The 13,030-nt window shown below is 47.0% G+C and overlaps 1 protein-coding gene across 1 annotated transcript in view; it reads left to right on the top strand.

The window, feature by feature from the left end:
* Positions 1-13,030, top strand: part of ccm2l (CCM2 like scaffold protein) — a gene marked incomplete at its 3' end in the record, with an annotated part of 32,010 nt that overhangs the window by 15,823 nt on the left and 3,157 nt on the right. Inside the window, exons 5-7 of the mRNA XM_083656350.1 lie at positions 7,804-8,249; positions 11,942-12,133; positions 12,659-12,788. Of these exons, the coding sequence (XP_083512476.1) occupies positions 7,804-8,249; positions 11,942-12,133; positions 12,659-12,788 (768 nt within the window). The remainder of the gene's footprint in view (positions 1-7,803; positions 8,250-11,941; positions 12,134-12,658; positions 12,789-13,030) is intronic.

Genomic DNA, 13,030 nt, shown 5'->3' with positions numbered 1-13,030 from the left:
CACCTCAAAGGGAGAGGACGCTGGCGCTGCTTGTTCGCCGCTTCTCCGTCTGCAATTAGTCTTGCTCTAAGTATTTTACACTATTTTAACCCAGCCTGGCTTTGGCTGTTTTACAAGTTGTTTTTAGCCTTGCAAGTCCGTGTACTGCCTGTGACAGTTGGAAATCTCAACAACAAACGCCACGTACCTGCTAACGTTGTGCTATAGTTAGCCGCTTTCAGCCAATGCCTATCCGCGGATCCGTGGATTTACAGGCAAGCTCTTCAATCGTCTGTGGCATCGCTGGATTTTCTTCTCTCCACCGTGTTCTGATATCCACTGCTGGGAGGTAGACCCTGGACATCCCTTCTGTCTAGTGCGGTTAGCCCTTGTGGCTGGGACCGCTGCCTCCTAGCCTCGCTAGCCAGCTAATGCTAGCCGCGACCGGCTCCTCGGCCAGGGGTGCCCGGCTTTCACCAGCATGGCATTAAAACTCCAATCCACAGTGAGGCTCTTAACAGATGTAATAAAAGGACACAGTCTGTCTTCTCGCCCACGTTATATCCACAGAGGTTCACGACGTAACTTTGTTTACTCCGGGAGCAGCATTCCGTCTCTCTGGTCTGATGGATGCTCTGGCGCATCTCGCCGACGTCATCAGAACACTGTCGCACATGGATTACATTGTAATGGAAGCGAAACAACTCCCCGCTGCCACGTCATCGCTGGAAACACCGCGAGACCGCTTCAGACCAAGCAGGTTGGAAAACGTGGAGTGGATTTCACTTTACTGCGGCCCCTACAGAGGCTCTCATCCACCGTTCCACCCAATTTCAAAATAGAACTTTTTAACACACAATCCCTCACAAATAAATCCTGTCTCATACACAACCACATTTTGGACAAGGGGATTGACTTTATGTGCCTCACTGAAACCTGGCAGCAGCAAGATGTTTACTCTGTGCTAAATGAAGCTTGTCCCCCTGGCTACAGCTACCTGGAGAAAGCCCGCAGAACTGGTCGTGGTGGCGGCTTAGCCGTCATACACAGAGCTGACCTAAAATTGTCCCCCCTACCCCTGCCTGAGCATGCCTCTTTTGAATGCCTCGCCCTCAGATGCAAACCCCCCCACCCCATGACAATACTCCTTATCTATCGGCCACCTAAACCAAACTCAGCCTTCATTTCAGAGATGCATGACCTTCTTACTTCACTCTGTTCCACATCTGCCAATACGGTCATCCTGGGGGATTTCAACATTCATATCGACAGCCCCTCCTGCCACTCTGCAGCTGAATTTCTTCATGTACTGGATCATCTCAACCTTAAACAGCACGTTGATGTTTCTACACACACCAGGGGGCACACGCTCGACCTGGTCATCACTGACTCCGCCCCTATCTCCAATCTGGTGGCGTACAATCTGGGTGTGTCGGATCACAAGGTAATCTCTATGGAGCTGCCATCTCCATCTCTATCTCATCACACCAAGCCCAAGCGCCAAATCCGTTTCAGAAACATTAAAAACATCAACCCTGACGCCATGACCTCTGACCTCCAGAAAATCTCATCTGCACTTTTCACATCAGCCAATGACTCAGTGGATTTCTACAATAAAACCCTGAGCAGTGTCCTGGATCTTCATGCCCCTGTCAAAACCCGAACAGTCACCTTCTCCCGCTCAGCCCCCTGGTTCAACAGTGAACTACGCCAAATGAAGGCTGCTGGACATGTAGTCGAGCGTCGTCTAAAAACATCCGGACTCACTGTTCATAAACTAGCCTATCAAGAACACCAAAAGGCCTACTCAATGTCCCTCAGAGACGCACGGTCATTACACTACTCCAACATCATAAACAAAAATCCTGGAAACTCCAAGCAGCTTTTCACCACTATAAACCATCTCCTCAAGCCACAAACCCCATCACAAGCGCAGATGAACAGCGCAGATGAACAGTGCAATGGTTTTATTGACTTTTTCCGGGCAAAAGTAAACAACATCCGTTCCCTCCTCTCCAACATCTCATCTCTACATCTCCCAAATGCTGACCCTCAGCCTGTGATTTCCCAGCGCCTCTGCCACTTCGCTGAAGTTACACCAAGAGAGGTTGAGGGCATCATTCGTAAGATGAAAGCCTCCACCTGCACCCTGGACCCTTTTCCCACTGCCCTGGTGAACTCAAACATCCACACTCTATCCCCCCTGATCACCCATGTCATTAACCACTCCCTCCAAGCCGGCCATCTTCCATCTGCTCTGAAAACTGCTGTCATCAGACCCCTCCTCAAAAAACCCACCCTTGACCCAGACGTGCTTGCCAATTACAGGCCGATCTCTAATCTTCCTTCTACAACAGCATGAGTGAATACTGGATTCTGATTGGCTAGCAACAGTGGTAAATACGCCAACAATCTACAGTTCGGCTCCAACCGCAGTATCACTCCGCTCCCTGATGCTGACTCCGCTCCCTGTGCTGACTCCGCCCACTGTTAGCCTGTCAGTCTGCAAATCTCTAACAAGGAAATGGCCGATCTCTAACACAAGGAAATGTCCGATTTCGTAGTAACGTTTGATTTACTGGGTGGATTGAGTTTTGAGCAGTGGTTAGATGAAGATGAAGGTGAAGTGAACAAAGAACGACATGGTGAAATTGGGGAGAGAGAACTGGCTGAGCTTGAGTTGTCACGAGTTCGGACTAGCGGGAGGTCGGACTAGCGCCCGGACCCCGAACCTGGGACTGTCAAACAAACAAACGCCCTCTGCCGTCACCAGATATCAACACACCACCACCAAAACGGGCTGCTTTAGATAACTGTTTAAATAACTGTACTTTTACAGGCAATGTATCAATAACTGTGAATCCCGTTAAGGAATGATTGTAAATAATGAATTGGATGTTACAATTGTGTATTTTTTATATTATTTGGTAGCTGTTGTTCGCCTCGTGCCACAACCCTGTACCAGTGGTAAATGTGGCCACAACCCCCTCCCTCTCGTGGTAAATTTGTTAAATTTCTCTCAAAGGTGCTGGAAAAAGTGGTTGCTGCTCAGCTCCAGGGCCACCTAAATTCCAATGAGCTATATGAAAAGTTCCAGTCTGGTTTCCGCACTGCCCACAGCACTGAAACAGCTCTGGTCAGGGTCACAAATGACCTGCTGATGGCGGCTGATGCTGGCTCTCCATCCCTTCTGGTCCTCCTGGATCTGACTGCAGCATTTGACACCGTTGACCATAATATTCTCCTCAACCGCCTCCACTGCATCGGTCTCTCTGACTCTGCTCTACACTGGTTCCAGTCCTACCTGTCTGGGAGAACCGAGTATGTCTCCCTGGGAGACGCAAAGTCCTGGACGCACTCTGTCATGTGGAGTCCCCCAGGGGTCAGTTCTCGGACCCATCCTATTCATCCTTTATATGCTCTCCCTCGGTAGTGTCATCAGCCAGCATGGAATTTCATTCCACTGCTACGCTGATGACACGCAGCTCTACCTGAAAACTGTCCCAAACCCCTCTGCATCTTCATCATCTCTCACCACCTGCCTTGAGGAGATAAGGGCGTGGATGAAAGACAACTTCCTGCAGCTAAACGGTTCCAAAACTGAAGCCATTCTAGTTGGCACTCCCCACCAGGTCCAATCATCCCCCATAACCCACGTCACCTTATCTGGCCAAAACATCCCCCTCTCCTCATCGGTCATCAACCTGGGCGTTAGGTTCGACCCTCACCTGACATTTGACGCCCACATCAAACACCTGTGTAAACCATCCTTCTACCACCTCAAGAACATCGCAAAACTCCGCCCCACACTCAGCCTGCCAGACGCTGAGAAACTTGTCCACGCCTTTGTCTCCTCAAGGCTGGACTACTGCAACGCGCTTCTCATCGGGATCCCCAGCAAGAGCCTCCAGAAGCTCCAACACATTCAGAACTCTGCTGCTAGGATCCTGATGAGAGTGCGAAAGTACGACCACATAACCCCCATCCTCCACTCTCTTCACTGGCTCCCTGTTTCCTCCAGAATCAATTTCAAAATCGCTCTGCTGACACATCAATGCATCCACGGACATGCCCCCCCATACCTCAAGGAACTCCTCATAACACAAACCTCCTCCCGCAACCTCCGCTCAAATAATAACCTCCTCCTCCATCCCCCCAGAACCAAGCTCCGCACCATGGGAGATCGGGCCTTCTGCTCTGCCGCTCCCCGTCTGTGGAACACTCTTCCCGACCACCTAAGAGCTCCACAGACGGTGGATGCTTTTAAAAAGGGACTGAAAACTTTCCTTTTTAATAAAGCCTTCTAGTTTTGTGCTTTCCTTAGTTTTAGGCTTTTTATGTGATTTTTTATGTTCTTTTTAATGTTCTTTTAATCTTTTTATTTCTTTTTTTTCTCCTTTAATTTTTTTATTCTTTTAATTATTTTATCTTATTTATTTAGTTTCACTCTGTAGCACTTTGGGATGTTGTCCAAAATGAAAAGTGCAATTACAAATACAATTTATTATTATCATTATTATTATTACCTACTATTTTGCCGTCCGCCTCACATTCGGATGCAAAAGTAGCCTGGGCGTTCCTCTCTCAGCAGAGAAAACAGAAGGTCCCAGCACTTCCATTGAATTCCTGGGTATTACACTAGACTCCATCTCATTCCAAGCTTCACTGCCCATCGAGAAAATCCACCGCATCTCACTATTGATCTCAAACTACCTCCTTGGCGCCACGTGTACCAAATGACAGCTCCTCGCCCTGCTCGGACACCTCAACTATGCCATCCGTATCATACCCCAAGGACGTTCCTTCCTCTCTCACATCTTCTCCATAGCTGCTTCTGCCCCAAACCTACACAATCACATCACCCTGGATAATGACTGCAAAATGGAGCTGCGGCTATGGCAGCACTTCCTATCATCCTGGAATCATATTTCTTTCTTCTATGATGACCATGTCACCCAACCAGAAGACATCCAGCTCTTCACAGATGCAGCGCCATCTATTGGTTTCGGCGGCTACTATGGAGGGAGGTGGTTCGCTTCCGATTGGCCACTCGAGTTTGGCCTACTCTCTCCCTCCGCCGCTCTTCACGAGCTGTATCCCATCCTGATAGCAGCACTCCTTTGGGGGCATGAGTGGTCCAAAAAGGCTATCCTAATCCACACAGACAACACAGCAGTAGTTGACATCATAAATAAAAGACGGTCCCATTCACTCAACATCATGCAGTTCATGCGCAAGCTCACCTTGATCTCGGCACAGCACCAATTCATCATCCGTGCAGCCCACATTCCCGGTTACCAAAACTCAATTGCTGATTCTCTGTCCCGTTTCTCATTCCAGAAATTCAAACTCTTGGCTCCAGACTCCGACTCCCAACCCACTCCAGTTCCACCATTTTCAGCCACCATCTTCAACTAACCCCACAGCTCCAACACCTGACCTCAGCATCCCAACAAGCCATCCTCAAAAGCTTCACTCCCAGAACATTGTCTTCTTACCTCACAGCATGGAATTGCTTCAAGACTTTCCACACACGTCACAACTTGCCATTTCCCTCCCTGGACGTCTTCTCCATTTCGAACTTCATCACCTACGCACATTCTTCTCTCCACATCAGAACTTCCACTATCCACGTCTACATCAGTAGCATAAATTTCTTGGTCAAACTACTCACCAGCGCCCCATGTCCATCCATCACTCATTCCCACATCAGTATGCTGATCAAAGGTCTCAGAAATTCAGAGCCACTACTTCCCCCAAAACGACTACCGCTCACTTCAGACCTCCTCACTCGATGCATCAGCACTCTCCGCTCAGGTTACTCATCCCCTCTTACCGACGCCACTTTCAAATCCATGTTCCTTCTGGCTTTTTTCGGCTTCCTGCGATGTTCAGAATTCACCTCCACCACTTCCACCTACGACCCGACTCGACACGCAAGCCTCTCCAACCTCACAGTTCATACCTCCGACTCCCTCATCTACAACCTCAAGTTCAGCAAAACAGACCAACTCGGAACATCACATCGCATCTTCCTGTTTCGTCTCAATTCCTACCTGAGTCCTTATGAACCACTACTCAACTATCTCAACACCCGACTAACCCGCCACGCTTCTCTCCGAGACCCCCTCTTCATTACAGAATCCGGGGGAATTGCAATTGGCATTTGTAATGCCCATGCTCATCTCAGCCAATGAAGTTTTTTTGGCGATAAAATGGAGCCATCAAGACCATGAAGAGATTCCATCGCTGAGGCAGTTCCCCCATCCAGAGTCTCACTCCCTGGTTCCTTGAGACATCTACTCATACTTCCTTCAAGTCATCCCTTCATCCCTCATCCCCTCATCCCTTCATCCCTCATCCCCTCATCCCATCACCCCCTCCCCTCCCCCCATCCCTTTCCCCATCCCTTCATCCCCTTTCCTCCTCCTAATAAACTATCAATCATTTGTGGCTTGGTCATAGTTAGTGAAATTAAGTTATAATACCATTATAACTAAAGTTTGGGAACAAGGCCATGCCACAACTAACCACTCATTCAATCATTCAATCAGTCAATCCCTTGCTCCGCCCGGATTCAATCATTCGCTCTACATATATGCCCCAATTCAAGATCCTTTCTTGCTCTTGTCTCAAGACCAAACTCATCCCTCCCACCCAACCCCTTAATATTCTATCTCAGCTTAGGAACCACCAGGGATAAGATGGAGCCATCAAGACCATGAAGAGATTCCATCGCCGAGGCAGTTCCCCCATCCAGAGTCTCACTCCCTAGTTCCTTGAGACATCTACTCATACTTCCTTCAAGTCATCCCTTCATCCCTCATCCCCTCATCCCTCATCCCTCATCCCCTCTCCCCATCCCTCATCCCCTCATCCCTCACCCCCTCATCCCTCATCCCTTCATCCCTCATCCCTTCACCCCCATCCCATCCCATCCCCTCATCCCATCCCCCCCTCCCCCCATCCCTTCCCCATTCATCCCCTTTCCTCCTCCTAATAAACTATCAATCGTTTGTGGCTTGGTCATAGTTAGTGAACTGCATTTAAAGCAGCTACGAGCAAGATTTTCGATTGTTATTAAACAGTCTAAATTTAATATCAATGCATCACATCTTACCTCTAATAGTAGATGAGACCAACGCAGAGTAGTCTCGCTTGAACCCCGAGTGAATCGGCCAGTGTTAGTCTCTCTGTGGCCAGGGCAGATCAGGAAGTGAAATGAAACGGTTTTCAGCAGCCACTTCGGCTATAACCACAAAATAACTTACCAAAAACCTGTTAGAATATAACGAGAGATGTTCGCGAGAGTATGCATGCCGTTCTCCTTGTTTATGGTATGTTGCTAGGCAGCGCGAATGGGGGAATGCAGGCAGCTGCGTTTCACTTCCGGGTTTAGCCGGTCCGGCAGTAAGGAGAGAGAGAGAGAGACCCCCCTGTTGACGCGAGTTTAGACAGACACAGACTTAAGAGAGCAATCTCCGATTCACACGGCTTTGGTCTCAGCTACTATTATAGGAAAGATGTGATGCATCAATATTGTAATTATACTGTTTAATAACAATCGAAAATCTTGCATGTAGCTGCTTTAAGGAGCATTGTCCCTCAAACAAAGAAAAGAAAAAAGGGTACAGCAGACTGGAGAATTGTATTTTTCTCTATCTCCATTCACTGCCATTGTCTGGAGGAACACGAACATTAACACAGCAGATTCTGATCATAATTATTTTTAAATCACTTTTTTAGCGATTTACAATTATTGGTATACTATTTTCTGTGTTTTTTCCTTTTTCTCCCCTCTGTCCGACACACATTTCACACCAGGTCTGAATGTGGACACGGTGGTTGCTGGGGGCGACAGCCTGGAGAGGAACAAGCCGACGGGCGTCGACGGCCGACGCCAAACCATGAGCTGCAATGCCGACTCGCGGCCTGCCGGGGGCACCATGGAGCGGCGACACACCATCTGCGGAGTCGACTGGAGGCCGTCACTGTCCAGGAGCAACCACGAGAAGAACCATGATAAAAACCAGGAGAAAAACCAGAACTTGGAGAGAGGAGCAGGAGGAGGAGAGAGAGGAGGGGGAGGCAGTTTAGAGAGGAAGAGGGTGGGGGGCAGCTGGGAGAGGAGACAGCCAACCCGCAAGCCAGGAGGGAGCTGGGAGAACCGAGGGAGACCGGTGAGCGGCAGCTGGGAGAAACGCTACAGAGGAGGAGGAGGAAGCTGGGAGAAGAGACACGGAGCAGGAGGGGGAGGAGCAGGAGGGAAGGTGAGACAGTTTTTTTTCGAAGTCATTTTGAACCATTCAAGTTGTAGTTAGCCTAGGTAAACCCAGCCACCACGTGACCTGCTCTCTCAGTTCCCAGTCACTATCGTCTAGCGAACGGGCCATTCAAATCGATTTCCGCGGCGATTGAAAGACTCGCGCAGACCCGCAGCCACCCCGCAGCCAATGAGTGACGGCGTGACTGCCAACATCAGTCCTGCCGTGATCGGCCAATCAGAGAGTGCGTCTTTGTCAATGACGTATAACAGCTGCAGCGGCTAGCCATTAGCTTTTGGTCTTTCCAAAGCATAGCTCCCGAGCTAGCTACTAGCTATGGCTATGAACAGCTACAGCTACATATTGTTGTGTCGCCGTTAAATGCGCTAATGGAGGACCAGATACGCGAGGCTTCTAATCTGGGAATCAAGGCGTTGCAGATCGGTGGGGTGAATGATAAAGACAAGGACATGGACGCTGCAAGCTTGTGTATGCAAGTCCAGAGGCCTTGATGAAGAAAAAGTGGCGAAATATGCTGGCACCGGCTACACGAAAATTAACGTTATTAAATGCTGTAACGTTAACGGTAATTCTCATGTGTATGGTTTATTTAGCCTACTCAATCTCTTCTGAGATTATAACGTTAACCTGTTAGGACGCTGTGAACTTGTGTATATAAGTCCAGAGAACTTGATGAAAACAAAGTGACAAAATATCCTGGCATCGGGTACACGAAAATTAACGTTATTAAATGCTGTAACGTTAACTGTAATTCTCATGTGTATTGTTTATTTAGCCTACTCAATCTCTCAGCCCATGTTGATGCTGAACCAAATGACCAGTCCGGCTGCAATGGTTGATTTGTGAGGTTAATGGCAGCCAACAGAACTTCATATTGTTTCCATACTGTACTGCATGTTGTACTGTTCATACTCAAATTGTACTTTTTTGAATGGAACTGAATAAAAATGTTTTTGTTTGATACTCTATTCTGTTGTATTGTCATGTGAGAATGAAAACAGCTATATTAATAGTACTTCAAAACAGTGGTTCTCAAAATGTTTCCACATAAGGATCCTTAAACTGAATAATGTGATGCTAGACCTGTGCTTGTTTATTTAGCAAAAAAAGTGTAGTTAAAGTTATACATTCATAACTTGTTCTGCAGTCATCAATCAGACAATTCTCCAAAGCAAGTGTTAACTACATTCAGAGTGAGCCAGTTATAAAAACATAACATGTAACAAATCACAGCAATACTGTAGCCTACAGTCCAGTGGTATGGTGGGCTCACTCTCTCGTCCAGCAGCTGCAGATGTCATTATCCACGTTATTGATGATTATTTATAAAAAAATCTCATTGTGTAAATATTTTGTGAACGCACCAATAGTTAGAGAAGGAAACCTCTCTTTGCATTTTATTTTGTTTTTTAATAAAAGTAGGCTACTTGTGATATCTCACGTAGAAAATGCAGATGTGAACAGCTAGGTTAATGACAAATATGGAATATCACCCAAGGAAATACCACGGTTTAATGCCAACAGATAAACCATACAGATTTGTTGTAATTGTGAACACAAATAAGGGATCAAAGACATGGTTTTCAAGTATAACACAATGTACAACTTTTATTCAAAGACAGGATTGAAAAATATAGGTCACTTGTATTCACTTCAGACAAGACACTACGTTAAAGTCTGAAATTTACCTAGATTTGCTATAAGAATTGACATTTCAGCTTGTCACCTGATGTCATTATTAATGGCTTAACATCTAGCTAGGTTGCATCTGGAATATGATCTGGATTATGTATAATATACAGCATTTCGGTATATTCCTACCTCTTAACATATAGCTAGCTAGGTTGGATCTGGAATATGATATCAAGGCTTGATACATTTGTAGCCTACTCATACAGCAGTGTGAAGCTCATCTAGCTAGGTTGCACCTGGAATATGATATCAAGCCAGTAATGTCAGGTCTCAGTCGCATTCACGCTAACCTCTTAACGTCTAGCTATAGCTAGGTTACATCTGGATTATGTATAATATACAGTATAATACTACGCTATAGGTCATGACATTCACATTAACGCCTCCAAAAATCTACTGTAGCTAGCTAGCGTTAAATAGGTTTATCTGTAACCACGCTGAAATGTGAGGGCATTAACGTTAATATTTCAATTAGGTCAAGCACACCTTACCGTTATGACTGCGGCCGTTTTTGAGTAACATTAGCGTTAAGTCCATGATCAAATCTAGCATTTCGGTATATTCAGTGTGTGTGTGTGAAAAGGATGTTAGCATGCTAGCATTATTAGCACAGAATGTATACAGTCCATGGTACAACGTTAGGCCTTCAAGTCCTGAGGCGAACAGCACCGGAGGATGAAGTCTGCAGACTGGCTAGGCTCTTGCATTCAGTGTCCAACAAGCACGCCTGTTTCCTCATCAGGTTGGCAGCAGCTGACTGAGAAGGGTTTAGAATTAATACCTGAAAGAATAAACAGAGAGGACGTCAGTACAGTAGACACATGTAACAGTATAGATCCCCGTTATGAGGTCTGTTGATCAAAATATCACCTCAAGCTATATCGAAATCGCGTTTTAGTGGACGGGCAGCGATCATCCAAACGGGTTCATAGCTGGTCTGCGGCTAGCTAGTAGCTAGCAACGTAGCCATCGATTAAAACAGCGTTACATTTATGATCTTTTAGTGATGTTGGTAGACACACGTAACAGTATATCCCCGTTATGAGGTCTGTTGATCAAAAGATCACCAAACGCTATATCGAAATCGGGTCTGAGCGGACGGGCAGCGACCATACAAAGGACAGCTTGTACAAGCTGGGGCTTCTCATCACCTGGACACATTTTACGGCGAAATTATCTGATAAACTGGCTGCGCATAACATTACTTATTTGCGGGAGTGCACGGGGGAAGTGGAGATTAATCGTGCAGCACTAGTACATTAGGTTATAAGTACATACCTCAGTCAGACTCTGGCAAATCCGACATGATTTGCTATCCTGTTGGTGTAGTTTCACACCAACCCTCTCCAGGCGTAGAAATACCCCCTTCTCGAGTGGTTTGCAGCTGCCCAACTTGCCTTTAGAACGAAGGTTTCTCTTACAAAACCTGCAACCTGTGGTTGCTAGCAGTAGCCTAGTGAGTTAGCTAGGTGGAGTTAGCTCGAGCGCTAACAACAAAGGTCGCAGAGCGATGACGCCATCTGCTGCACTGCGCATGTGCTCTGTGCACAAAGCTGGTTGGATGAAGGTTGCGTAATGGAGCGGTCTATCGGGGGGGGCCCAACAACCGCAGGAAATCGTTTAGCACAGGCGGGGGACCAGACCATAGTGACTGAGAACAGGTCTGAGAGCAGGTCACGTGGGGGATGGGTTTACCCAGGCTAAGTTGTAGTACCATGTCCCAACCACCATGTGGCATACCGGGTACCGCCAAAGCATTGTCTACAATTCCATTTGATTATTATCTTTGTATCTCTTTGTCGTTTTGAGATATTGCATCATAAATTCAAAATGAGGCTGACAGAAGGGGAGATGGACTAAGTAGGCCTACTTCAGTAATAACTAAAATCCTTTATTCTCAGAAAACCAGAGATGTCACTTTTCAGTCATCTGTGAAACACTTTGAACTGCACCAACCATAACGTTTGATTCCTTGATTGTTTGAGGTGGGAGGAGGGAGCTGGGAGAAGAGGGGTGGAGGAGGCGGGGGCAGCTGGGAGCGGCGGCAGGCCTGCACAGGGAGCTGGGAGAGGGGGCGGAGCTATGGCAGCTGGGAGCGGAGGAACCACAACCCGCTGGAGCCAACGCCCTGCCCAGATGCCTACTGCAACCTGGTTATACTGGCTGTGGAGAGCAGGGTGGGTCGTCTGTCTGTCTGTCTGTCTGTCTGTCTGTCTGTCTGCCTGCATGCCTGTCTGTCTGCCTGCCTGTCTGCCTGTCTGTCTGTCTGTCTGTCTGTCTGTCTGTCTGCCTGCCTGCATGCCTGTCTGTCTGCCTGTCTGTCTGTCTGCCTGTCTGTCTGCCTGCCTGTCTGCCTGCCTGCCTGCCTGCCTGTCTGCCTGTCTGTCTGTCTGTCTGTCTGTCTGCCTGCCTGCCTGCCTGCCTGTCTGTCTGTATGTCAAATCAAAGTCCCTTGAAATTTGTGAAAGGTTCCATTCTGGGTCCTACAGCTTGAATGCACATAGGTTGGAGATGATGGGTTTGCCACTTGCCACTTGCCAGCTCCTACCATAAATGAATGCAGCATTAATCCCCAGTCATTGTTAACCTGATCCCTGTCTCATGTGTTGGATTGGCAGGATTAGTTATTGATATAGTATATATAATTATTCATTGTTGAAATACTACCTTGTTGTGTTGCGTGTGTGTGTGTGTGTGTTTAGGATGCAGCAGAGGAATACTGCTCTCTGATTTGCCAGATGTTCCAGATCATCTACGGCCATCAGACCATCGAGTGTGTGGACAGGGCGGGCTTTCACTACACTATGCCCGACCGCTATTGGCTGCAGAGGAGTGAGTGACAGAATTTCTATTTGTCACAATTGGAAAAACACAACAACTTTATAACTTCAGATAAACGTTTCATACTCATATCCAATGTAAAGCCAATGAAGTCCATAGTATGATAGATAAAACGTATCGTATAATTTACATAATTTCCTTGACAAGAAGACCATGAAGACTTTAGCTACCTCTTTATTTCAATGTCATTATGATTACACCTGTATATCTTGGTACAGTGCTTTAACAAACAA

The sequence above is a fragment of the Poromitra crassiceps genome (genome assembly GCF_964638095.1).
Source record: "Poromitra crassiceps genome assembly, chromosome: 20".
Taxonomy (NCBI): Eukaryota; Metazoa; Chordata; class Actinopteri; order Beryciformes; family Melamphaidae; genus Poromitra; species Poromitra crassiceps.
This window is presented reverse-complemented; position numbering and strand designations above follow the sequence as displayed.